This window comes from Felis catus, chromosome D2 (assembly GCF_018350175.1).
Source record: "Felis catus isolate Fca126 chromosome D2, F.catus_Fca126_mat1.0, whole genome shotgun sequence".
Lineage (NCBI taxonomy): Eukaryota > Metazoa > Chordata > Mammalia > Carnivora > Felidae > Felis > Felis catus.
This window is the reverse complement of record NC_058378.1, coordinates 47,152,501-47,177,213: the sequence shown is the minus strand read 5'-3', so window position 1 is coordinate 47,177,213 and position 24,713 is coordinate 47,152,501. Positions and strand designations below refer to the sequence as shown.

Sequence of the window (24,713 nt, the reverse complement as noted above, 5' to 3'; positions counted from 1 at the left end):
GGGCAGGTGAAGGCTCTGCCTCAAGCCAGTGATTTTTCCTGGCACAGAGTCCGGAATTTGACAAGAAGGCGATTTGGCCATCCCCGGGGGGAGTAAGGTTGCCATCCGCCCTATGAAATAGGCATAGTTGGGCCTGAAGTCAAAGGTTATTGGGAGAGGGAGAGAGCAGGAGAGAGTAGAAAAGAAGGGGCCTTCATGAGAGCAGCAGAGAAAGACGCTCTGGGATAGACGGGACTATGCCTGGAGGTGCCTCTGAATAGAGCAGGTGTGTCTGGGGTTGGTGTGAGAACAGGGAGGTCCTCTACTCAGGCTGATTCAGTTTGCTCCCAGTAGGCACTGCACCCTTTGGCAACCACTCTCCAGGAGATTTTGATGATGGGTTTCTGCGCAGAAAACAGCGCCGGAACCGGACGACATTTACTCTTCAGCAGGTAATGATGGCGTTCCCTTTCTGAGAGTCGGCTACTTCCTGCCTCCAAAAAACCCAGAGTTTGAGCAGCTCTTCTTTGTGTTTTAAAATAAAGCCAACTATGGTAACTGGATCGTTCTTGAACACTCTATGTGTCAAGAAATCTGTCTGGGGAGAGGGCAGGTGATTTGGACTTCACGACGCCAGGCAGTAAGTGAATCGGTAATAATGATCGCTCACATGTGCCTGAGGTTGGTAGTTTGGGGAACGTTTCCACATCAGCAATATCATTTGAACCTTGAAATCACCCTTTGAGAAATGCAGGTAGGACATTCTTATTCTAAGTAGAGAGATGGGAAGACCGGGGCCCCCAAAGTTGTCTGATTTGTAGAAGGTATTGCTGTCCATAAACAGAAGGGCTAGAACCGGGACCCTCATAGTGTGTTTCCTGGACCTGGGCTCTTTCCCTTAGGTCTGTGCCACCCCTGGGGCAAGCTGGGAGCCGTCAGGAAAGTAACCCAAATACCTCTAGCTTGTTTCTGTGGGGCTGGCACAGTGAGGACCTCTGTTAGTTGTTTCTATTCTCCTCTGTCTTATGGGGAAAGCTATGTGGGTTGCTCTGGTTCGTAAGGCCACTCATAGACTTTGATTCCTATGAAGATATGTAAATGGAAAAGCAAATGAATATTTGTGCTTCTCCTCTTATTCTTATTTCTTGGGGGAGCACCGATGTCGTAAGTCTTAGCTCCTCAGTCATCCGTGGTTAAAATTTTAATTCTGTGGCGTCTTCTCGAAGAGCTCTCTTCTCCCTCCTCCTCCCCTATTTCATCCTCGAAACCACTTCCTCACCGCTCGTAGCAAATTTGAACTATGCATCTGCTTCCTCTCACCTAGCCGCAGCCTCTCACCGGTAAATATTTTTGCCTGTTACCAGCTGGAAGCTCTTGAGGCAGTTTTTGCCCAAACACACTACCCTGATGTCTTCACCAGAGAAGAGCTGGCCATGAAAATAAACCTCACAGAAGCCAGAGTGCAGGTAAACCTTCTTTTTAATTATTTAACTCTCTAATATTAAAACTGGCAAACTTTTTTTTTTTTTTTTGACATCATGACTGCAGAGTGCACATTTGGCCAAAGAAAGCAAATGAAGACTATCTGTCATTTTCATGATGCACTTTAATAACATCAACATAATGTGGAATATTAGATTAGGTTGATTAATCGGTCATTCATAATTAACTAGTGATAATGTTCTACACTAATTTGTCCGCGTCTCTAAGGTACTAAATTACATCAATGCACATCCATTTCCTTGCTTTGGAAAAAAAAAAAAAAAAAAAAAAAAAGAGCTGAGATGCTATTCTCAAAGCAGCTCTGACCGCTCTGGGGTAAGGCCGGTCAATTGCAGAGAACTGTGTTTTCAGATGGGAACAGGGTAGGATCTGCTTTCCAGAAATTGCATCATGTCCAACTTTTCCCCTGGACGTGGACTCTTTCAGCGAAGTGGATCCGAAGAACGTGTGCAATTTAAAAATCTTTAAACGGCAGCAGCGAAAGGGCTGCCTCAGAGCTGAGCACGGCTCACGGTGGCCGTCTCTAAGCAGGATTTCTTTCTGGAAGCCACACGGTGATTATGTTTAAGTGCACAAACCCGTCGAGCCCAGCAGATGTGCCCGAGCGCGGGAGGAACAGATTCGCAGCGCCGCCTCTCCGGGAGAGCTATTCTTTGAGCACAATTATATATTCATTTTATTTATGGGGTTTCCTCCATGCTGTTTCTGTTCTTTTTTATGTAGGGGCTTGGGGTTAAGACTATGCAAAGATCTAATTGTAGGAAATATAATAGTTTGCTTTTGGTTCCCCTGGGTCATGTTAGTATCTCTTAAAAACCAATGGCTGAAGAGAGATAATGGAATTCTGAGCAGTAAATTGGGGGTTGTAAACAAATTATTTCCCCTATAATCAGATTATGTGATCCTGATTATTAAATCTGAACATGAATCATTGGTCATATGCGGGCAAATTAAACTGATTATTATTTGGAAATGAAAATCTCCTTTGGCCAGGATGTTGTCTATCCCTTCTTTATTTAATGCCAGCTTGCCAATAGCTGCCTAAAGACTGAACTGCAAATTGAGATAAATGACACAATTATTGAGCATTCAGAAGTGGAAGATCATAACTTCTCCCTGAAAGGTGCAAGGGTGAGATAGGGGTGGTAACAATTAAAGCGGGGATTTGTTGTGCCGGCTGTTGTTGGCTATTATGCAAACAGACAATGGCTGTGAAGTATTTGTTTCGTGAGCCTCCGTGTGGGGACGTGGGCCTCGGTGGCGGGAAGGGAGATGTGTTTACATTTATACCCCTTGCTCATTCAAATATGATTAATGTTCTATAAAGCAGGGTCTTAATCGAAGCTGATGTTGTCAAACAATAACTAAATAGGGAAATAAACGACTCCATCATGCTCTTTCCTCAGAAGCAGGCGAACTGTCAGTGCAAAGTCATTAAAATATGATAATGAAAAATAGCTCAATTAAATGTTGTTATAGCTGTGACCTTCATTCAATTAAGACACAAGAAAGTGTCTGCATTTTGCTTTGCATTTAACTGCCCTAAATTTAGAATATAGATAAAATCATTATTCAATGGTTGCTGATATGTGCAATTAAAAGCCAACTCGATTAAAAACGAAAGAAACCCAGTTAGAGGAGAATGAAAATTCAGAAGTGGGGTGGGCTGGCAGAGGGCTTAGCCCCGGGACCCAGGCTCTCTTCTGGGCCAGCGTGAGGCGGAGGAGGGGAGGATTTCCCCCCCCCGGGGGAGGAGGAGGGAGGTCTAGCCAAAGCTTTTTTTAAAGCCAGGCATGGTTCCCCAGGAGAGGAGGGAAGAGGTTTTGCTGGGTAAAGAGCAGCAGAATTTCACTGACCTCTGGGAACACCTTGGGCCCCGTCTGCCTGGCTACCATGAGGCTGGCCTTCTGCAGATGCCGTCCTGATTGGCAAAGCTTGAAGATTTCCACACCAGTCTCTAAGAAGGCACTTAAAGCAGGTGAATCATAAGCCTCCTGCTAACCTGAGGGTGGCAGGGATAATGCTACCTGATGTTTACTGAGTGACTGATTGATGGCTGTGTGTCGGGCACAGTGCTCAGTGTTTTTCGTGCCTCTCTGTGCTAACAGTGCTTGGGGGTGGCCACTGTTGTTACCCCCAAGGAGTTTGGGTCATGGTCCCTAGACAAACCACTGGTCTTCAAGCTGTGTGTCTGCCACTTACCACCTAAATGACCTTGGGCCAGTCGATTAACCTGTCTGTGCTTAATTTTCTCATCTCAACAGCAGGGATAGATCTACCTGCCTTATAGGGTCGGGGTGGATTCTAAACCAGATTCACACTAAACTAAGGCTGACTCCAGAGTCAGTGTTTCTCATGGGTGTGCTGGGCTGCTGGTCATGAGCTTGTCGTGATGTGTCAGAGATGATTTCAGGGTTAAATCCCAGGTTTGAGGACAGACACACTCAGGTGCTTAGGAAAAGCCGCCGGAAGAGTGAATGAGTATTTTTGATGAGGAAACCCCAGGGCAGTGTTTTACAAACTGCTTGGATGATGATTCCCTCACCTCCCTCCTCCCCAACCATAGGAAGTACATTTCACATCAAATAAATGCCCTTGAATACATTGAGCATCTCCACAAGACAACACTTGCACCCTTTCGTGGGCCATGCATTTGGCTTCTTTCTGTGGTTTAACCGTCATTTAAAAAATGCCTGTCGTGCCTCCTACACTGATCTTCTGACCCCTCTCTGGGTCTGAAACTGCAGTTCAGAGGGCACTGCTTTGGGAGATCTTTTGGAGAGAGGAGGCTGTGTCCCCCACACCTGCTGCAAGGTGAGCAGTGAGCACTGGGTACGGGAACCAGGCATGTGAGTTTCGGTCTGGTTCTCTCCTCCTGTCTTACTTTCTGCCTCCATTGCGTATGCATTTCCACTGGGGACTCAGGTTTGGTTCCAGAACCGAAGGGCCAAATGGAGGAAAACAGAGAGAGGAGCTTCCGACCAAGAGCCAGGAGCCAAGGAGCCCATGGCAGAGGTGACACCCCCGCCTGTGCGAAACATCAACTCCCCGCCCCCCGGGGACCAGGCCCGGAGCAAGAAAGAGGTCCTGGAAGCCCAACAGAGGTGAGACTGGTGGGGCCCTGGGGCCTGGAGGCTTGGCGGGGACACAGGGTCGGGAACTCAGTGTGCGTTTCTTTCTCTAGCAGCCTGGGGAGAACTGTGGGTCCCACAGGACCCTTCTTCCCTTCTTGCTTGCCGGGGACCCTCCTGAATACGGCCACGTATGCCCAGGCTCTGTCACACGTTGCCTCTCTGAAAGGTAAGCTTCGTCTCCGTTGGCTGGCAGGGCAGGGCTGGGGCTTTGCTGGCTTGCCACTGTCTCCAAGGGGGTGTGGAGATTGTGCGGTCATCCCGTTTTCTCAGTTCCACCCATCGTCGTACCTAGGGCTGGTGCAGCTCCTTTTGTCCTGTCAGTCACAGCCAGCACCCTGCAGAGCATCTGTTTCCTAATGTGCTGTCTTGTTTGATTTCTGCATGGCCTGAGATTGCGGGTGAATGTCTTAGGTAACCCTGCACCTGATGGGGAATGTCTGAGCGGTGGTTGTTTCCGAGGAGACCCCTCCATGTTCACAGGCTGCTCCTTCTCATTGAGCAGTTTTGGGGGTTAACCTGCAGCTCATGGGTGAGGCCTGGGTGGGCGGTTGTCCCCAGCTTATGAGGACCCTCTCCCTATGGGCGGCTCGCCCACCTGCCTCCCTGGGGACTCCTGATGGCAGAGGTCTGAACTGTTAGGATTTATGATTTTCCAGGATTTGCTCTCTTCTTAATAGCTGTTGTTGTCTGAAGGATGCAAGCCATCAGCGATGTTTTGTCAGGCCCAGAGAGAGGAACTTTTGGCGACTTCTGGGGCAGCCCCACCGGATGCATGTGCCCATCCACTGTGTGTAAATTCCTGGCCTCAAACTTACTGCTTCTGTGATGAGGCCAGGCAGTTGTGCTGGCCAGGAGTGGGGCTGGGTTCTACCGTGGGTCTGAGGCAGCGTGGGTTACTGCTACTCTTGGGGTTTGTCTGTCATAGGGGTTCTGGGAGCTGCAAGTGCAGGTGTAGGCTGTAAGCTTATTCCTGGTGATGGGCAGTGGGAGAGGACCTTCCTAGGGTGTCCCCTGTTTGTTCTGCATTAGGATCTGGGGTCTCCTGCCCTTGCGGGGGGTCGCACACATGTGGCAATCTGCATTGCAAATGTGGTTTCTGGAAGCTGAATGAGGGCATGAAGGAGCTTCCCTGGAGAGTCTCTAGAAGAGAAAGAAGGGCATTTTAGGCTTAGAGAACAGCACATGCAGAATGCCAGGAGAGGGGAGGAGAATGAGGCTTGTCTGGAGAATGGTTGGTATGTTGGGTGCCTGTGGGAGAGACCCCACAGATAAGGTGGAGGTGTCCTACAGGGACCAAATCTTGAAGGCTCTGGAGGCCATGCTCTTGGGTTTGGGTTTTCTACTGTAGGAGGTGGGGCCCCAAGGCCCGGAGCCACTTCTGAGTGGTCCCGGTAGCAGGCAAATCCCCTCCCTTAGACAGCTGGCGTGAGTGGATGAGGCTCACCTCTGTCCGTCCAGCTCTGGGCCCTGTGCCCTTTCTAATGCTTCCTTCAGCTCCAGGGCCCAGATGCTCCAGGGGCCGTGTAGAGCCCCTCGCAGAGTGACCTTGGAACATATTTACAGGACACAGTAGGATGATAGGGCACTATGGAGGTGGAGTCCCAATTGGAAGGGGCTTCTGGAAGATGATCAGTGGGACTTCGGTATCATGTCAGGGACTGGTCTGGGCAGAGGGGCAATCCTGTGTCTGTCTCCCAAATACTCTCTGCTTCAGTGGGGGCCAGCTCAGCTCCTGAGAGTAACCATCTCTTTTCTAAATGTTCTTTGCTTGCCTGACTCCAGCCTTGTGAGTTGGAGGTGATTCCCATGTCTCTGCTATGGCAGCCCGTGGCTGGGCTCTCTGGCTAGCCAAGCTGGGACCCACGGAGAGGCCTGCAGTGGCTCGAGGAGGGGAGAGAGGGCCAGGTTGCTGGGCAGGGAGGGCATGACATTGTCTGCAGCCGGGAGGCCCAGGGTGGTGGTGAGAGGGAGACAGAGGCTTGTATCTTCTGAGTGAAGACCCAGGACAGAGGCAGGGGCTGGTGAGGGAGGCTGGTAAAGGTAAATCTGTCACCCCCTCCTCTTCTTCCCTCACTGATATGTACTCCCCTCTGGCCCTTCCCTAAACTTTTGTGGCTGGGCTCTGACCCCTGGGGCCTGTCCTGTGTCTGCCTCATTAGAAACAGACTTTCCTTTGATGCTGCCCTTGCTAAGGGCACACACAGGGTGGAACTTGGGGAGTGTAAGAGCTTGCAGAGGTGACATCAGTCACAGTGTGCTCGCCAAACCGGCTGTATCTTTGTATGTTGTACTGGCTCTTGCTTGGGCAGCCTGTGTGTGCCCGTGAGAAGTCCTTCCTGACTGCAGTCATATGTTGGGGCAGGTGACGTGCTCAGATGTTTCCAGAGCCAGGCAGGCGGTGAGTGAAGTGAATGTGTGTAGGCATTGTCTTCGCTTCCCCACATACGAATGAGCTCTCGCTCACTTTTCTTGAGTGATATAACCCTCTTGGTCTATATGTCATTTACACGCTTTTGAGAAAGGCACGGGAAAAGACACACTTCTCTACTGTCAGAAACAGTTATTTGAGGAGCACGTTAAGGGGCACTCTCAGATTTGGACTGGGCACAGGTGGGGCTGGGGGTGGACTGCAGGAGCATTTTTCCCGCTCGAGGGTCAGCTGTTACTCAGGCCAGCTGATGGTGGCCGAGTGGGTACGAGGACACAGCACTGCCAGGACTACCGAACTTTCTGGAAAAGTTAGAAGTATGGATTTTTAGTTAAGATATTCCCATCTTTTTTTATTAAAATTTTTTTTTTTTGTATATTTGTTTTTGAGAGAGAGGGAGAGAGCGCACACGTGCGAGCAAGTGGGGACGGGGCAGAGGGAGACACAGAATTCAAAGCAGGCTCCAAGCTCTGGGCTGTCAGGACAGAGCCCTACGTGGCACTTGAACTCACGAACCGTGAGATCACGACCTGAGCTGAAGTCAGACGCTTAACCACCACCAAGGGGGCCCTAGATAGTCCCATCTTTTAAATGTGATCTCCAAGTCTTTAGGCCAAAGCGGCACACAGTTGGTCTGAGCAGTTGGTCTGGCTTGATATTTTGGTGTGAGATAACAGCTGGTGTTGGCTGGGGCATCTTTGCCTTCTAGAAGCCCCCAACCCCATGTGGTGGCACTTCTGGAAGCAAGGTTTTCTGAGCTGGAAGTCTTGGAGTCAGCTGGTCAGAACTCCCGGGCTCTAGTCCTGGTGGGCTTTGCTTTCCCTGGAGGTCCGGCTTGGGACTTCCGGCCTCTGCCTCAGGACCTGGGAAACAAGTGTGTGCCTACGAGTCAGTTTCTAGATACCCTGGGGTCCAACACCTGGTTGTTTTGTGGAACATTTGTTAAGTGGTCTGGGGACAGGGAAGATTTCAGTCTCCTGCACCTTCTTTTCCCAGGCTTCCCCGGGCTACAGAAATGAAGTGCATAGGCCCAAGAGAGGAATACCCCCGATTTTCTAGGGCCTGGCTTGGTGCCAGGACTTCTGGGCTATGACCTGGCCTACCTTCCCTCAGTGTACCCCCAGAGGTGGCTGGTCAACCGACGCTGGCAGAACTAGTGGCCTGAGCCCTGCTTCCCAGGGTGCTGGCCAACCGGGGGACTGCTCACCTAACTCGGAGAAGCTTCATGCCTACTGGTGTTAGAAGGCACCTCTCTGGGCTTCTAAGACCATCCCTCTTGTCACAAATGAGAAACTGAAGCTCAGGGAGGGAAAGTCACATGCTCACACATGGCTTATTCGGCTAGGTCTCCCCTTTGGGGTCTAGGTTGCCCTCCACAGGATCCTAATGTGCCCTTTCATCCAGACACTGTGTATTCATTTTCTCTCGGATGGGCACCTGTTGGTAGGGGCCTTGGACCCCTACTCCCCTTTTCCCCAGCAAGTAAGGACAGCTGTGAGTCCACTGGGTATGAGCTCTGGGGAGGAGTCTAGACTTACCCAGGACTATCAGAGACCAGGACCATTGTAAGCTAAGCGCCACAGTCCCTCCAGCCTGGAGATCCCAACTCACTTCTCCAGGCCTGTGGCAACTTGCAAATAACCCAGAAGAAATAAATCAAACTCAGTGTCAGCTACAGACTCAAACTAGTGCTCATGTCTCCTTTCCTAGACTCTGTGGTCCTAGTGGGATCGTATGGCCCTGGGTTGAAGACAGCAAGTATCTTGGGTGGGCCACTGAGGTCTGGCCCCACCCTAGACAGCACCTAGGTGCCACTCCTCTGACACTCTGGACCTGTAGCTCCAGACCAGGGGCGGAGGATCTAAGCAAAAACTGTCCTGTGCTGAAGCCAACAGCTGGCCAGAGTGTGAAGGAAATGCCTGGCTCTCTGTGTTCCAGGGCAGGATCAGTCCTCCCAGGGGGCATTTGGAGCCCCTCAGCTACTGTTCCCAGAGCTAACTGCCTGGAGAGCATTATGTATAGTTACAAGTCAAAGGACTCTGAGTTGGGGGTCCTGGTCTTTTGGTTCAGGCGTTGTTGTGACAGATGCGACATCTTTCTCTGGGAAATATTAAGAGAACCTCCAGGGGCATTTGTGGGATAGCTTGGGGGTTGTTGAGTTTGCTGAGTTCCTTTAAGCTGCAGTCCCTGAAGGCTGTAGGTCCTTTAACGCAGTTTTATGGCTATTCACTTGTCTGGAAATCTTTGGACTTTGAATGTGCTCTGAAAACAGGAGCATTCTTGGAATACTGGCTATCATGCTCCTTGAGCAGGCTGTGCTGGGGAAGGGGAAGGGCCAGCAGGGATGTTGGATGTAGAGGGAATGAGCTCCAGGCACTCCCCCCCCCGCCCCCCCCCCCCCCCCCGCCAAAACACTGGCCTCCCAGAATACAGAGCTGTGTGGTGATGCCAAACCCTGTTTCCAATGTGAGTGGGCTGGACAGGCTGGGCCCTAGAAGCTCTGTGACTGTGGCCCAGAACATACCAATGGATTATGGGGGGAAGTGGCCCAGAAAATATGAAGGGGAGCAAGTCTTTCGGCCAGCCACTTTGCTGAGACTCAGCGGCGCACAGACTGAGAAGTCAGTAGCAGAAAGCTCTGGAATATGGTTTTCTTAGCAAAGTAGAGAGACTCATTTTGATTCCTTGGAGAAACCTGTTGAAAGAAGGGGTCTAGGGTTTGGAAGCAGCTAGAGAGCTGGGGAAACCAAGATCAGACTGAGAATTGCACCATGGCATCTCAGAACTGCCGTGGCAGTGAAGCTCGACTCGGCGGTTTTGCGTCAGGCCAGGTAGTGAGTGCAGAGACTTTCCAGAGCTTTGCCCTCTGCCGCAGCCCCATCATCCTGTGTTTGGGGGACTGTGCTCTGCTGCCGGCCAGGTCCCAGGGCTTGGTCAGGGTAGCTGAGACACAGCTCTGGGGCGGAGTGCTGGGGATACTCATTTAGCAGGCTTGGCATTGGGGGTGGTTGAGGTGGTGTGTGCATGGATAGGTCAGCAGGCCTGCTCGGGCAATAGGGAGCTAGGGAAGGGTGGGAGGTGGGGGTGGCATCCTTGAAGGACAGGAGGTCACTGCCCCTCCAGGATGGCTGGTCAAGCAGAGTGTCCATGCGTGGAGGTGTGGCAGACTAGCCTCCAGGCTCTGCTGGGCAGGCCCCGGACAGGCACTGGGCTGTGCCCATCAGGGAGTGAGGCAGCTGGCTACCTCAGGCTGGGAAACTGCCCACCGGGGACAGAGCTACGTAATTGAAAACCAGGCACTTGTGGGGGTTTCCTCCTTTAATTATCCTTTAATTATCAAGCAGCCGACTAGCACAGTGGCCTCAAGCAAGCGCTCTGGGGTGGCCTGCCTTGTGTGAGTCCTCGTCCTTCTGTTCCCTAGCCATGTAAGTCTTGAGCACGGTCCTGGGAGTCTCTGCCTCTTGTCAGCTCTAAGATGGGGATCTTGATCATAATAAGACTGGTCATAGGACTGAATGAGGAGCACGTGAGCTAGAACACCTGAGGCTCTTGGAACAGTGTGTGGCACATGAGAGATGCTCAGTAAATGCTATCATTATCACCGCATCTCTCCGTTCTCATTTCCAAGTCCCTGGGTCCCTCTCACCTTTAAAGGAGCCTGTGAAACGTCTGCTTCTTCCAAATGTCTTCCATTTCTCTGAAGTTTATTGCAGCTGTCACTTATCTTTTCCTCGTAACCTTCCTTGTTCCAAATTTGGCAATGGTGGGGGTTCCTTCCTGTCCCTGGTAGGATTTCCTGGGCAGGGCACCCATTCCTTCTCTGGGGCTTCACAGGCAGTGATAAGTTTTGTATTTTGGGACGGTCAGAGAGGGACCGTCCTGGCCAGGCATGCAGTTAGTGTGTTTCCTTATTGAGGGTTCCATGGAAACTCTCAAATAAAAAGGCAGCAGGACCCTACCCCATGCAGGGAGGGTTTGCATAACAGTAATGGGTGTCCAGAGAAAAAGCCTTTGCAACACAAAGAATTTTCCTGTGCTGTCTTAATGGCCAGCCTTGTGTTCACAATTCATTAATGCAGAGGAGGTTATTAATGGCTGAGGGAGGCGCTTGGGTTTGTTCCGGGGAAGTGCTGGCCACAGGACGAGCTCGATGGGGGCAGGAGAGCCACAGTCGGCGGAGGCCCCCTCTCCCTGGTGCACTTAGCCTGGCTGCCTCTAACCTGTGAATCGGAGAGCGAGAGCGGGGTGTGAGGTGGAGACTAATTACAGCTGCCAGGGGAGAGCTTTCATAACTCAGTCTGGGCTCACGCTGGGAGATCACAGTCACTCTCCTGCACTGGGCAGGGGCATCCCATCTGACTGTCCTTAACTGGAGGGAGCGGTGAAGGGGAGGAGGTGAGACAGCATGCTGGGCAAGGCAGGCATGGGGGCACTCAGTCCCTGGAGTCATGCCTGAGGGGAGGGAACAGCAGCAGAGCAAGGGAATGAGGTCTGACCTCTTTTTACTCTCCCCTTCCATCCCCTCCCAGGGAGCTGAGGTGGCCCCAGCCATCCCATGCTGGAGGGGTCCGAGGCAGACAGCTCTGATCCCATCTCCTATTATCTGTTTGAGGTACAGCTCAGAAGCTGCTAGCAGTTGGAGTAGCAGTCCTGGTCCTGAGTCCCGTATGTGTGTGTGTGTGTGTGTGTGTGTGTGTGTGTGTGTGTGTGTGTGTTTGTACCAAGGGGAGGCGAGGGACAAGGTGTCCATACTGGGGAAGGGTCTGGCCACATCCTTCCAGAGAGCAAGGCCCCTTACTTAGCCAAGTATGTTCCCTCCCTGCTTCACATTGGCCTTGGCCTTGGGCTCAGGCCAGGCTAAAGTGTCCAGATTCTGGAACTGAAAGGGCTTTATTGCCCAATAAACATCTGCCCACCGAAGCTAAACTCAGAGCTGGAGGCAGTCTTTTCCTTCTCCCAGTCCCCCAAAAAGCATTTTCCCTCTACTCCTCTTTAAGCACTTTTTTCCTCTGGGTTGGGAATTAAAACACACACACACACACACACACACACACACACACACACACACACACAATTAAAGAACATTAAAAAGTGTTTTATGGTGGAATATAATATTCATGAGAAAAATTCATAAAGCATGCGTCTAGAGTGTAGTGACCCATTTTAAGCACCTAATATACCTACCCTCTGGGACTTTGCCTGCACCCCAGAAGCCCCCCAATGCCTGGGCCCCTTTTTCTTCCCCTTAAATGAGAGCACTGTGCTGACTTTTATGCTAATATAGCTTTGTCAACCACCTAAGCAGGCATTCTGAAACTTTCTTTGTCTCTCTCTTTCTTTTCTTTCTTTCTTTCTTTCTTTCTTTTTCTTTCTTTCTTTCCTCCCTCCTTTCTTTCTTTCTTTCCTCCCTCCTTTCTTTCTTTTCTTTCTTTCTTTCCTCCTTCCTTCCTTTCTTTCTTTTCTTTCTTTCTTTCCTTCTTTCTTTCCTCTTTCTTTCTTCTACCAAGAAACTTCTTCCAAGTTATGTTTCAGTAGTAGAATTTAGTGATTCATCACTTACATACATCACCCAGTGCTCATCACAAGTGCCCTCCTTAATGCCCATCACCCATTCAGCTCATTCCCCCACCCCCCTCCCCTCCAGCAACCCTCAGTTTGCTTTCCATATTTAAGAGTCTCTTATGGTTTGCCTCCCTTTCTGTTTTTGTCTTATTTTTCCTTCCCTTCCTCTGTGTTCACCTGTTTTGTTTCTTAAACAAAAACACTACTATTGAATCTTGACTGTTTTGAACTTTACATATAAATGAAATCATACGAGACCCAGGTTCTTCATGTCTGCTTCTTTGGCTCAGCATTATGTTTGGGAGATTTATTAATGTAATTAGGTTCAGTGGTAGATTCTCTATGATATGTGTATGGTCAGGTCATCTGCAGATAAAGATAGCTGGTCTCTCCCTTTCAGATCCTGATGGTTTTTCTTTCTTTCTTTCTTTCTTTCTTTCTTTCTTTCTTTCTTTCTTTCTTTCTTTCTTCCTTTCTTTCTTCTTTCTTTTTCTTTCTTTCTCTCTCTCTTCTTTCTTTCTTTCTTTCTTTCTTTCTTTCTTTCTTTCTTTCTTTCTTCTTTCTTTCTTTCTTTCTTTCTTTTTGGTCTGTGCCAGCCAGAAACCCTAGCACAGTATTGAGTACAAGTGGTGATGACGGGCATCCTTGCCTTATTCTATTTTTTAATAACAGCTTTATTGAGATATAATGCACACACCATACCATTCATCCCCTGAAGGGTACAACTCAATGATTTTTAGTATATTCAAAGGGTTGTGCAGCCATCACTAGGATCAACCTCAGAATACTGTCATTACCCTGTACCTATAAGCAGTCACTTCCCACTTCTCCCCAACGCCCCCAGTCTCAGGACACCACTGACCGTGAACATTTTTGCTATTACTGCTGTGGACTTTTTATATGAATGGAGTCATACAATATGTGGTCTTTGTGACCACTCCTTGCCTATTCTTGATCTCAGGGTTTCAGTTATATTTGTGGTCTTTTATTTATTTATGTTTTGGATATCCTTTATCAAGCAAAGATATTTTCTTCTTGCCTTGGTTTTCTAAGAGTTTTATTTAATTATTATTAAAAAAATCATGGATATGAATGAATGTTGCATTTCATTGAATACTTTCTCTGCTGCTATTGAGACGATCACATGATTTTTCTTTCTTAATGGGTTAATACAGTAAGTTACATTGATTGATTTTTTTTAATGTTAATCCAACTGTACATTCCTGGAATAAACCCAGACTAGATGTGACATGTTTTCCTTCTTATCTATAGCTGGATTCTGTTTGCTAATACTTTGTTCAGGGGCTTTTGCATCTATGATCATGAGAAGATTGGCTTGTGATTTTCTTATAATTTCCATTCCAGGTTTTAATATTGTTTTACTTTACCCCCAAAACTGAGTCTATTAAAAGCAGCAGCAGAACTGCCCAGCTGTTTTATTATCTCTCCTGATTCCGAGGGCTGGCTGGGTTCAGCTACTTACAACATAGTATTGCTTCCTTGTCTGGGGGCTTGGTAGGGATGCTGGGAGGCTGGGAGCTCTCTTTTTCTCTCTCCCCATGGTGAACTTGGGGTGAGATTGAATGGTGGTTGATTCCCAAGAGTGTAAAAGAAGAAGATGCCAGACCTTCTTAAGGCTTACACCCAGAACAGGCACCGTGTTGCTTCTGATTCAGTCTATTGATTTAAGCTGGTCACAGGGCCAACTTAGACTTTAGTGGAGGGGACTGCATACAGGCATGAATGCCAGGAGGTTGGTTCATTGAAGGCCCTTTTTGGACACTGATGGACACAAGTATCAAAGATACTCCAGCATTGTGATTTGAGTTGGGGTGTTTTTGAACCTACCATGCTTCCCAATCTTGACTACAAGCACTTTGAGGGCACTGGCCATATCTGGCTCACCTCTAGGACCTTCCAAGCCACTTACCTCTGCCCCAAATGCAGAGCAAATGGTAGTTAGGCTTGGGTAAAGAAGGAAAAGTCATGCTTCTCTGGTGTGGGAGACAGACCTCACTTGGGAAGCTCCGGTCTATTCATCCTAGCCTGCAGTCCTGGCTGCCTGTTGGATGCCAGGAACAACTGGGCCCTCCTTTTTTTCATTCTTCAACCACTGAGTACCCTACTTTGTCAAACTAAACCAGAGGCTGAGCCTCTGGTGATGAATTAGACACATCCTTGTCTTAAGTGGTTCACAGGCTAAGGGTGAGCTTGGAGAGGTAGTCAACAAAGAATTCCATCTCATGTGACATAGTCATGTGCTCTCTTAGAAGCCAACAAGGGCATGCAAGGAGTGGGGAAGCCCTGAGGAGGGAGGACACATTTCTCTGTAGGAATAAGGAAGGCTTTCCAGAGGAGATGTTTGAGTTGGACTTGAAGGAAGCATAGGAGTTGCCCAGTGGGTAAGAGGACCCCAAGCAGACAGAACAGCGTAAGCAAAGGCACTGGGGTAGGCAGGGTTAGTTTGTTGAGGAAAGGGCAGAGCATGAAGTTGGACAGAGGCATGTTCTCAGGAGAGGATGGCATGGCCTCAAGATGAGCCCAAGTTCTGGAGTCAGACTGGCCATGACCCAGAACTACTTCCCTCTCATCCTGGGGTCAACTTAGGGCAGACCCCAGTCTCCTCACCTGTGAGATGAGGATCATGATGGCCATATTCAACAGGACGTGTGTATCTGTGCTCTGGCACATCTAAGCATCCAGTAGGTGCTGGAAATTGTTAGGGTTATGTTGATGAGGCTGAGAGGTCACTCGGGATCTAATTAGTGTTTGGTTTTGGACTCTGTGGCAGAGGATCTTATTTCTTGCAAGCATTTGCTCCTCAATGGGAGAGCCTCTTAGCCTCTAAGGCACACTTTATGAAGTCTGGGGTGTGTGCAGCTCCAGAAAAGCAACACAGCCCTGTAGGTGCCCCTGTATTGTTTGTAAGGGTATAGGTATTTGGGGAACAGGGAAACTTGAGGGGCAGAAGGTAGTCAATCCTTATGGGGAAAGTGATTGGGTCAACCCTACTCTTCTCCATGCCTAGTTGATATCAGGAAGACAAGGGTAGAGAATCCCAGCACCTAAGATTTGTAAGGAATCTTTTTTTTTTAATGTTTTATTTATTTTTGAGAGACAGAGAGAGAGAAAGAGTGGGCGAGCAGGTGGGCAAAGAGAGAGGGAGACACAGAATCCAAAGTAGGCTCCATGCTCTGAGCTGTCAGCACAGAGACTGACACGGGGCTTGAACTCACAAACTGCGAGATCATGACCTGAGCCAAAGTCAGACGCTTAACCAACTGAGCCACCCAGGTGCCCCAGGAATCTTCGTAATGAGTGTGTTACCATTCCAGGATATAGTGGGGAAACTGAGGCTCAGAGAGGAGATAAGACTGCCCAAGGTCACATAGTGCATCTGTGAGAAGTAGGACAAGTCAGGGACCCAGGTGTCCCATTGGCCAGCCCCCTACACCCTTTATTGATTCTGTTCCTTTTACAGGCACCTGCTGTCATTCTCTGGCTTTAAAAACTGCAACTCACTTTCCAGAAGCCATTTCCTATGGGTGCTGATGGGTTTGCCCTTCCTGCTAATCAATGGGGCCCTGGAGTGCAGGGAGCTGAGCAGAAGGTTCCTGGCTTGTGCCCAGAGGCAGTGGGAGAAGCAGCCTGCCTGTCCAGGGTTTTGGCTGCTGCTTCAAGGAGGGAGGGCGGTGCTAACTGGCATCGGTCTGCCCAGAATCTGGGCATCTGGTTGTGCCAGGGTCCTTGGAGCCGGGTGTTGTCGTTATTTGTTTGCCCCTTCAAAGACATCCAAGCAGAAAGGGGGCCGTGGCACTGGCCCTGAGACTATCACAGTCCCAGGAATGTTTGGCTGGGCTGCCTCTCATCAGGGAGTGTTTGCTGAGCAAATGAACAGACGTCAAGACAGCGAGCGTACAAGTAATAGGTGGAGTTCAGACCGGGGTGGGATTTAGTGTTGATTCTAGCAGAATACCCTGCCAGATTAACCTGGGGGTTTTGACATTAATCAGATTGAGCAACTTTGTCATGACCACGGCTTCTCTTTCCATGAAGTGCTGAGGAAGATCACCACCTGGGAGATGGTAACTCTGAGGACCTAAACTCTGCCAGTGCAGTCAGGAAAGAGACTCTTCCTCCCTTTATCCCTTCCCCAAGTATTCAGTGCTTACCTTGTGCCCAAATGGGGCATTTTAGTTCTGGCATCAGGAGTACAGGGGTGAGAGTGGGTGAAGGGTGCTTCCAGCAAGTTTGGGAGGTGAGCTGGGTACACAGATAGACACAACTCGTGGTGTGAGGCACCACGTGTTAAACTCGTTCACCACATTTAACTCATGGTAAAAGGCAATTTAGACCATAAAACAGAGACAGGAGAAAGCACTTCAGGGGTTCTGAGTCAGAAGACTTTGGTTATGAGACCTTGTCCACTTGATTATTGGTGAGCGCGCATAACCACCACATCTAAAAATCCGTGCTTAAATATGGCAGGCATCTGCCAACACCTTCCACTCAGGCACTCCTGTGAATGACAAGGAACTGGTATTATGAATTATAAAATACATTTTCCCTCTGTCTAGCATCTATCTATTTTCTATATCTATCATCTGTCTATCTATCTATCTATCTATCTACACAGAAAAAGACACGAACTACAGTATTTGTGTTAAAGGTCTCATAAATCCACATACTCATTTCCTTGTTCAATTCTGTTATCTTTAACCTGAACATTCCACAAGAAATCAGTGTGCAAGAGCTTTACTTGTAACCGAAATTGTAGTTCACGTGCCTTTATGATGAAAATGTGCTATCGGCAGAGACGAGACAGAACTAACTTAATTTTTCCTGTCAGTCTCTGTAGTAGATCAATTAAACTGCCAAGCAGATCAAATATTTCAGACTGTATTTATTACATTAAGTATTTATGTCCAGGCCAAGCCTTTAAAGCATGATGTCATATAGGAATGTAGGCCGATTAGATCAATTCAGCAGAATTTGCTGTAACTTAATGGAAATCTAATTGTGTGTTTTAATTTAGTGTCCAGGAGGTAGTATGTTCTCCAAACAAAACCATTTTCAGGCTGCATTTAGGGGCCAGATGGCTCTTGTGCAGACGTTGGTGATGGCTCATGTTGGTAGGGCTAGAGGGGAGAGGTTGTAGCCTTTTAGGGGGTTCGCTTGCTGGCAGGTTGGTCGTCCCCCATGCAAAGGGACTCACTGACCTCGAATCCCACAGAATGGGAGGGGAGTGGAGTATTCCTGGTGGGTTTTCCAGGGCGCTTCCTCTGCCCCATGTTCACTGGTCAGTGCCGACCTTCCATTAGCAGTTATGGAGGTACAGTGAGGTGCTGAGGACACAGCCCTTATTCCTTGGCAATTTCAGTGGGACTCTGTTCTAAAGGAGAACATCTGTTCTCATCTGAATAGAAGGAGACTGGAAATCACGAGTCACGAAAAGGACACCATTTTTATGACAATAATACCTGGTCAGTATAGAAAGGGTGGAAAATACAATAAAACACAAAGAAAAAGATAATTATCATTCATAAACTTAGTACCCAGAATCAAGCAGTATGAGTATCTAATATTGGTACATTTGTTTTCCTCCCATCTATAAATGTGTGTATCTCTAATGAATTTATGTGTTTTATAGCTTATTTAGAAATTAAAAATTTTTAACCAAAAAGCTTAAATTTATCAATATTTTCTACTCATAAATACATTTATATTTGTGCTATACCTATGACTCCACATGGATATGACACATTACTGTGCATATACACGTACACGTATATACTATGTGTATACATGTGTGTATTATGTATACACACACATGCATATACCAAAGTAGGATCGTGTTGACTTATTGTTTCTCAATCTGCTTTTTAAACTTAAAATTTCCTTATTGTGTTTCCCTTTTTAAAATTTTTTTTTAACGTTTATTTATTCTTGAGACAGAGCATGAACAGGGGAGGAGCAGAGAGAGAGGGAGACACAGAATCTGAAATAGGCTTCAGGCTCTGAGCTGTCAGCACAGAGCCTGACGCGGGGCTCGAACTCACGGACCGTGAGATCATGACCTGAGCCGAAGTTGGACACTTAACCGACCAAGCCACCCAGGCGCCCCTCATTATTTTTTTTTTTTTTCATGGCACTAAATGTCCTCCTGTAATAGAATTTTGCCAAAGCTTTAGTGTGTTCTATGTGGGTGACTATTAACTTCTTCAGTCAGTTCCCTAGTGTTGGGCCGTGAGGTTAGTCACAGTATTTGTTACTATATGCCGCACTGGATTGACTTCCTTTGTAGCTAATTTAATTTTTAGCCCATTCATGATTTATAGCTTTTTGATAGGCTTAAAAAAAGGCCGGGGGAACCCTAGAGCCCCAAGTCTGGAAATCTAGTAACTAAAAGATGATGCTTTTATTTATTTATTTTATTTTGTTATATTTTAAAGTTTTTTTAAAAAAGTTTATTTATCGAGAGACAGAGAGAGAGAGAGAGAGAGAGAGAGAGAGCACAGGGAGTGGCAGAGAGGGAGAGAGAAGGAGAGAGAGAAGCTCAAGTAGGCTCCATGCTGACAGCACAGAGCCTGACCCAGGGCTCGAACTCATGAACCCTGAGATCATGACCTGAGCCAAAATCAAGAGTTGGATGCTCACCTTACTGAGCCACCCAGGTGCCCCTAAAAGATGACACTTTTAAACTTTATTTGTCTTACTCCTTACAATTCTGTTGGCAGAAAAAGTTATTTTACTTTTTGGTCCAATAGGAAAGGTTCCACCCAGGAAGCAGGACAGCCCTGCATCTCCAGGAGTGTGTGTGTGTGTGTGTGTGTGTGTGTGTGTGTGTGTGTGTGTTGGGGGGGGTGTGTGGCTAGTAGAGGTGGTGGGATGCCTCTTGCACACTCCCTGCCTATGGCAGAGCTCACTGCTCATCCTGGGTGTCCCGGGGGATGCTTACAAGTTGTGTTCTTCAGCTGCTGGGTGAAACGAATCGGTAATTGGAATAAACCGTGAATTGTGACTTAGAATTACCCTTTAATTAGTATGGGGTTATGAAAATAGTAACTGTTTGAGGCCTTAATATTAGCTGCGTTACGGAATGTCTCTCAAAGGTAGGTGTCTCTCCTCCTCTCACAGATAAGGAACCTGAAATGGGGAAAGATGGTGTGAAACCCCATGACTGGTGAAGAAGGATGGGGCTGGGGGCCAAACCTCCAAGTCCCCTTTCTTCCGCCATAGCAGGCTGCTGAGATGCCCCAGAGATGGCCTGTGGTCATTCTCATTTTATGGAATCTTGATAATGGATGACTTGCTTTTGGGGTAGACATTTTCTCAAGGGTCTCTGTCACCTCTCCGACATAATAAAGGGGGGTGCTCGGCCACTCCTGTGGCTGATTCAGCGTCACCCCATCACTAACAGCGACGCGCAGGCTTGGTGCAGTTTTGGAAAGACTTCCAGACTTCATCTCTTGTGATGATTCCTGCTGTCGGCCAGCGGTGTCAGGCCATCGTCATGGGGACGGCTTTGCTTGCTCACCCCTGTACCGATCGGCTCTAGGTTTCTGTGCATGTTGAGTTTTTTGGCTGTCATGAATTTTTGTCTCTTTTCTCAATGTTATCCATCAGTACGTCTGCCATTAGCAGCCACATTTCTCTCTAGTTTGTGGTCATCTTGTAAACTGAACAACTTCTGTGAGAAGTGCTCTTGGAAGAAACTTTAAGCCCTTGGTGAGGGTCTTGAGTATGGCTTTGCAGGGGCAAAGTGCCAGTGCTTTGGGATCTGGGATTTTACTTGGTAACTATGTGTTCATCTGCCATCCAGATGAATCTCCATTTTGTTATTTCTGGTTTTCAGTCAGTGTCCTTCTGGGCGGGTTGCTGAGGTTTTTAGGCAGGAGGCGTATGGGGAAAGCTGGGGATGCTTTTGGTACTGTGGAATCATGAAGAAATCAAGAGTTACTTTTATGAGAATCCTATATGTGGAAATCACTTGTTTTTTCTGTTAGAAAATGGTTGTAGGAGTTGAGAGAGATTCTGGTTGTTGGATAATTTAAGTTCATTTACAACCAATGGAAATTCTGAAAACACGTTAAAGTTGGAAGAACTCAACTTTATAATTCACATCCCATTCTAAAACCCCTCCTTTTTTGTTGAAAGGGATTTCAAACCTTTTCTTGTCCAATGGCCCATATCGTGCATGAAGTTTCTCTAATGTCCTGTCAGGGGACCTTCAGGGGGTGCAGACCAGGAACCTCGCAAGCCCTCTGCATAAACATAGCACGTGATGGTAAAGAAAGAAAAACTCCTTTTTTCACACTTCTGCCCATTGCTTCGATTTCACCCTCTGCACCAAGAGAGATACAGAGACAGTTACCTCGTATCCACTGTGCCCTGGGGTCAGCTCAGCTAAATAACCCCAGTTCTTTCATTTTTCATTTCTCCCTCCTTCTTTCCTCCCTTCCTCATGTTCCCGATCACCTTGACCTGAACTCTCTTTTGGCTGTTACAGCTTTATTTTATTTTATTTTATTTTATTTTATTTTATTTTATTTTTTAATTTTTTTTAACGTTTATTTATGTTAGAGACAGAGAGGCAGAGCACAAGTGGGGAAGGACAGAGAGAGCCGGAGACAGAATCTGAAGCAGGCTGCAGGCTCCGAGCTGTCAGCACAGAGCCCGACGCGGGGCTCGAACCCACGAACCATGAGATCATGACCTGAGCTGAAGTCAGACACTCAACCGACTGAGCCACCCAGGCGCCCCACTTACAGTTTTATTTTTAAGAATTTATTTTACTTTATTTTAGATTGTGATAAAATATGTGGAAGATAAACTTTGCCATCTTAACTATTTCTAAGTGGGCAGTTCCAAAGTATTCAATACGTCCCTTGTGCTGGGCAGCCATCCCCTCCATCCACCTCCAGAACTTTTTCATCTTCCCAAACTGAGACTCTGTGCCCATTGAACAAGAAGTTCCTATATTCCCCTCTCCCCAGACCCCAGAAACCACCATTCTGTTCTGTGTCTCTATGAATATGTCTACTCTAGGCATCTTGTGTAAATGGCATCACACGGGATTTGTCTTTTTGCGACTGGCTTATTCCCTTAGCATAATGTCCTTGAGGTTCACCCATGTTGTCGATGTGTCAGACTTTCCTTCCTTTTTAAGGCTCAGTAATTCTCCATTGTATGCATAGCCCTTACAGTTTTAATCACAGAGTGTCCCAGAGTTGTTGGGTTCGCGGTCCTCAGTTTCCTCATCCATCTGTTGTGGGGGGCGAACTAGGTCCTTTGCACAGACTCTGCTCCCGTCTGCAGCCTTGGTCCTGTGAACGAATGTATTTCTCTTATCACCGAATCTGGGTTTTGAGGGCGAGGAGTGTCGTTATTGGTGGCTTTCTTAGGAGCCCGCCGATGGCAGATGTGACCTAGCAGGTGTAGGCTGTGGATCCCAGGGAAGGAGGCTCTGTGTTGTCCACGTGGCACTTCTTCATCCTGTAAGTGGCCTCTTCATCACTGAGTCACAGACCATTTAACCCCCCGCCTTGATGCTTACATCGGAGCAAAGCATCGCTGGAGGCAAGAATCAGCCTGATCACGTGGAGCCCGCCTTTCTGGGGCGCGTCTGATGCGGGCAGGGCTGCCTTGGGCTGAGCCTGAGGACTGCGGCCCCTCCTGGGTTCCTGACAATATATAGCTCCAGATAAGCTCCCCTCAGACTTCCAGTGCCTGCCTGGCTCAGGCAACCCAGCCTCTCACGGCCCCTCCTCACATGTGCCTCTTTTTAGCATTCATTTAAAGGTAAAGTTATGTTTCTGATTTTAAAAGAAATTCACATTGGAGCGCCTGGGTGGCTCAGTCGGTTAAGCGTCCGACTCTGGCTCAGGACATGATCTCGCGGTTCACGAGTTCAAGCCCCATATCAGGCTCTGTGCTGACAGCTCAGAGCCTGGAACCTGCTTCAGATTCTGTGTCTCCCTCTCTCTCTGCCCCTTTCCCACTCTTCTCTCTCTCTCAAAAATAAATCAACATTAAAAAAAAAAAAGAAATTCACATTTTTTGTAGAAAAATGAGAAAAATTCCAAACAGATACAGAGAGGAAAATGTCTAGTATTCTCACTGCTGAGAGGGTTCACTGTTCTTCATATGCCATCTCCTCAACCCATGAACTCCCTTTGGGAGGGAGACCCAGAGGGGGTCCCAGTCCTAGGCTGGCACAGCACAGGCACCATCCCAGCAAAGGCTGCAGCTCCCCGCAGAGCCCCATCTGGTGTCTATCCGGCTGCATTAAGCGAGGGCCAGTGGGAAGAGCGGACTCGGGATTCGCCCGAATGTGACTTTCTGTGTGTTTCCTGCTGCTGCTGGGAATGGTCCCAGGCTGGAAGCCCACCAGGGGTGTGGGGCTGTGAAATGGGCTCTCAGAATTCCCTTTGTAAAGTTGGCACTTGTGATTTTTCCGGCCCTCCTCTTGGGGTCTGCCACCTGCTGTATCGACCCTCACTCAGAACTGAGGTAGGAGGCCACCGCTGCATTTGAACTTCCTGTTACAGTACTGGAGAACTGAAACACCACCAGAAGGCTCTGGTCCCACCTATCAATGAACTGTGAAAACTGGGACCTGGCGCTTCAGTTTCCTTACCTGGAGAGCAGGGATGAGTAATGCTTACCCCTCAGGGTGGCCGGGAGGGTGACAAGAGGCAACTGTGGGTGCTGGTAAACGTGAGCTTCCTTTTGTCTCTGAGCAGGCTTGGAAAGGAACAGAGAGATGCCCAGATGTGCTTGAGGGGAGAGGAAGGTGGCTGGCCCTGGCAGGGGGAAGCCTGTCCCCGGGGAAAGGAGGCAGGCAAATCCCTGCGGATGCTGCTGAGGCTGCCTCGGGAGGGCTGATCCTACAAGTGGGTCCTGGGGCTGGTGGCCCTTCCCCCCTCCTTTTCTTCCATAGGTATTTTCCAAAGGCCTGGCCTATTTCAGGCGCTGTGCTAGGAGTGCACAGAGTGGGGAATGAGATAGGAAGATACTTGACCCCTTGGGAGTCTGCAGTCTTGGGGGTATGTGTGTGGGGGGGAGACAGACAACAAACACGTCAATAGTCCACCTGCCATCTGTGGCCAACGCTGTGAAGATTTAAGCAGCCTGGAGCATAACCGGGGAGCCTACTTTGGATGGAGGACCTAAAGGATCCCTGAGGAGGTGGTGGTCAAATGGAGGCCTAATGAGAGACAGAGGTGTGAGGAGAGTATTCCAAGGCAGAGGGAGGTTCTCTTCCCTCACAGGCGGAGGAATGTGCCCTCTTTTCAGAGGGACCCAATGGTTAAGGGGCAGGCCTCCTGCCTGGTGAGGTCCAGGCCGGCCACTTATTATTCACTCTCAGTCTCCTCCCCTGCGGGAGGGGATGACTACGGCGGAGCCTGCTTCCTAGAGTTTCTCTGAAGCCGAGATGTGTGAGGCATGGCGTGCTCCGAGCTGTGCCTGGCCCACACGAGCCTTTGCTCTCTGTAATACAGCTCTGTGTAGGGCTCTGCTGTGATGCTGCCATGAGCACCTGAAAGGGAGGCCTGTCTGGCACATGGGAAGGAGGGGAGGGCCTGGGGACATGATCACACAAGGGCCTGGAGGCTGCTGGGAAGAATCTGGGTTAATTTGACAAATATGGATTTCGGTTCCCCAATGCACCTGATGTCCAGTGCTGCTTCTTCCAAAGCTGGTGAGCACTTTCAGAAAGAGATGAGGGACTGACTTTGGGACACTTCCCTTGTCAGAAGGGGCCAAGTGGTTGGCCCACCCACATGGGGCCAGTGGCCATGGCTGACTCAGGTCTTCGGCCTCAGGGACAGGCAATAAATCCCCACCGTCCTTGGTGGGGCCATGGTGATCCATTTCTCGCTCACCTTGTAGGATCTGGCTTTGGATCTGGTCCGGGATGACTAGGGCTGGGGAGGGGCATGGAGGCTGTGGGGATGTGCGTCTCCCACAAGGATCACACACGGGGGCCACCACTTGACCTGTCCTGGGAGCTCAGAGAGTCTCTCAAAGTATGTCATCCCAACAGCCGAGTCTACCCACCCAGCCTGGGGGCAAAGTCTATGTGACTCCTGCCCCCACACCTG

General features: G+C 48.7%; 1 protein-coding gene across 6 annotated transcripts in view; it reads left to right on the top strand.

Annotated features, from left to right (window-relative positions):
- Positions 1–24,713, top strand: part of DRGX (dorsal root ganglia homeobox) — a 37,198-nt gene that overhangs the window by 8,501 nt on the left and 3,984 nt on the right. For 2 of the 6 annotated variants that reach the window (XM_045040317.1, XM_045040318.1), the window contains exons 3-6: positions 331–431; positions 1,344–1,445; positions 4,408–4,586; positions 4,667–4,782. In XM_045040317.1, the coding sequence (XP_044896252.1) occupies positions 331–431; positions 1,344–1,445; positions 4,408–4,586; positions 4,667–4,782 (498 nt within the window). The remainder of the gene's footprint in view (positions 1–330; positions 432–1,343; positions 1,446–4,407; positions 4,587–4,666; positions 4,783–24,713) is intronic. The other 4 variants (XM_023240668.2, XM_023240669.2, XM_045040319.1 and 1 more) reach the window with 3 other exon arrangements.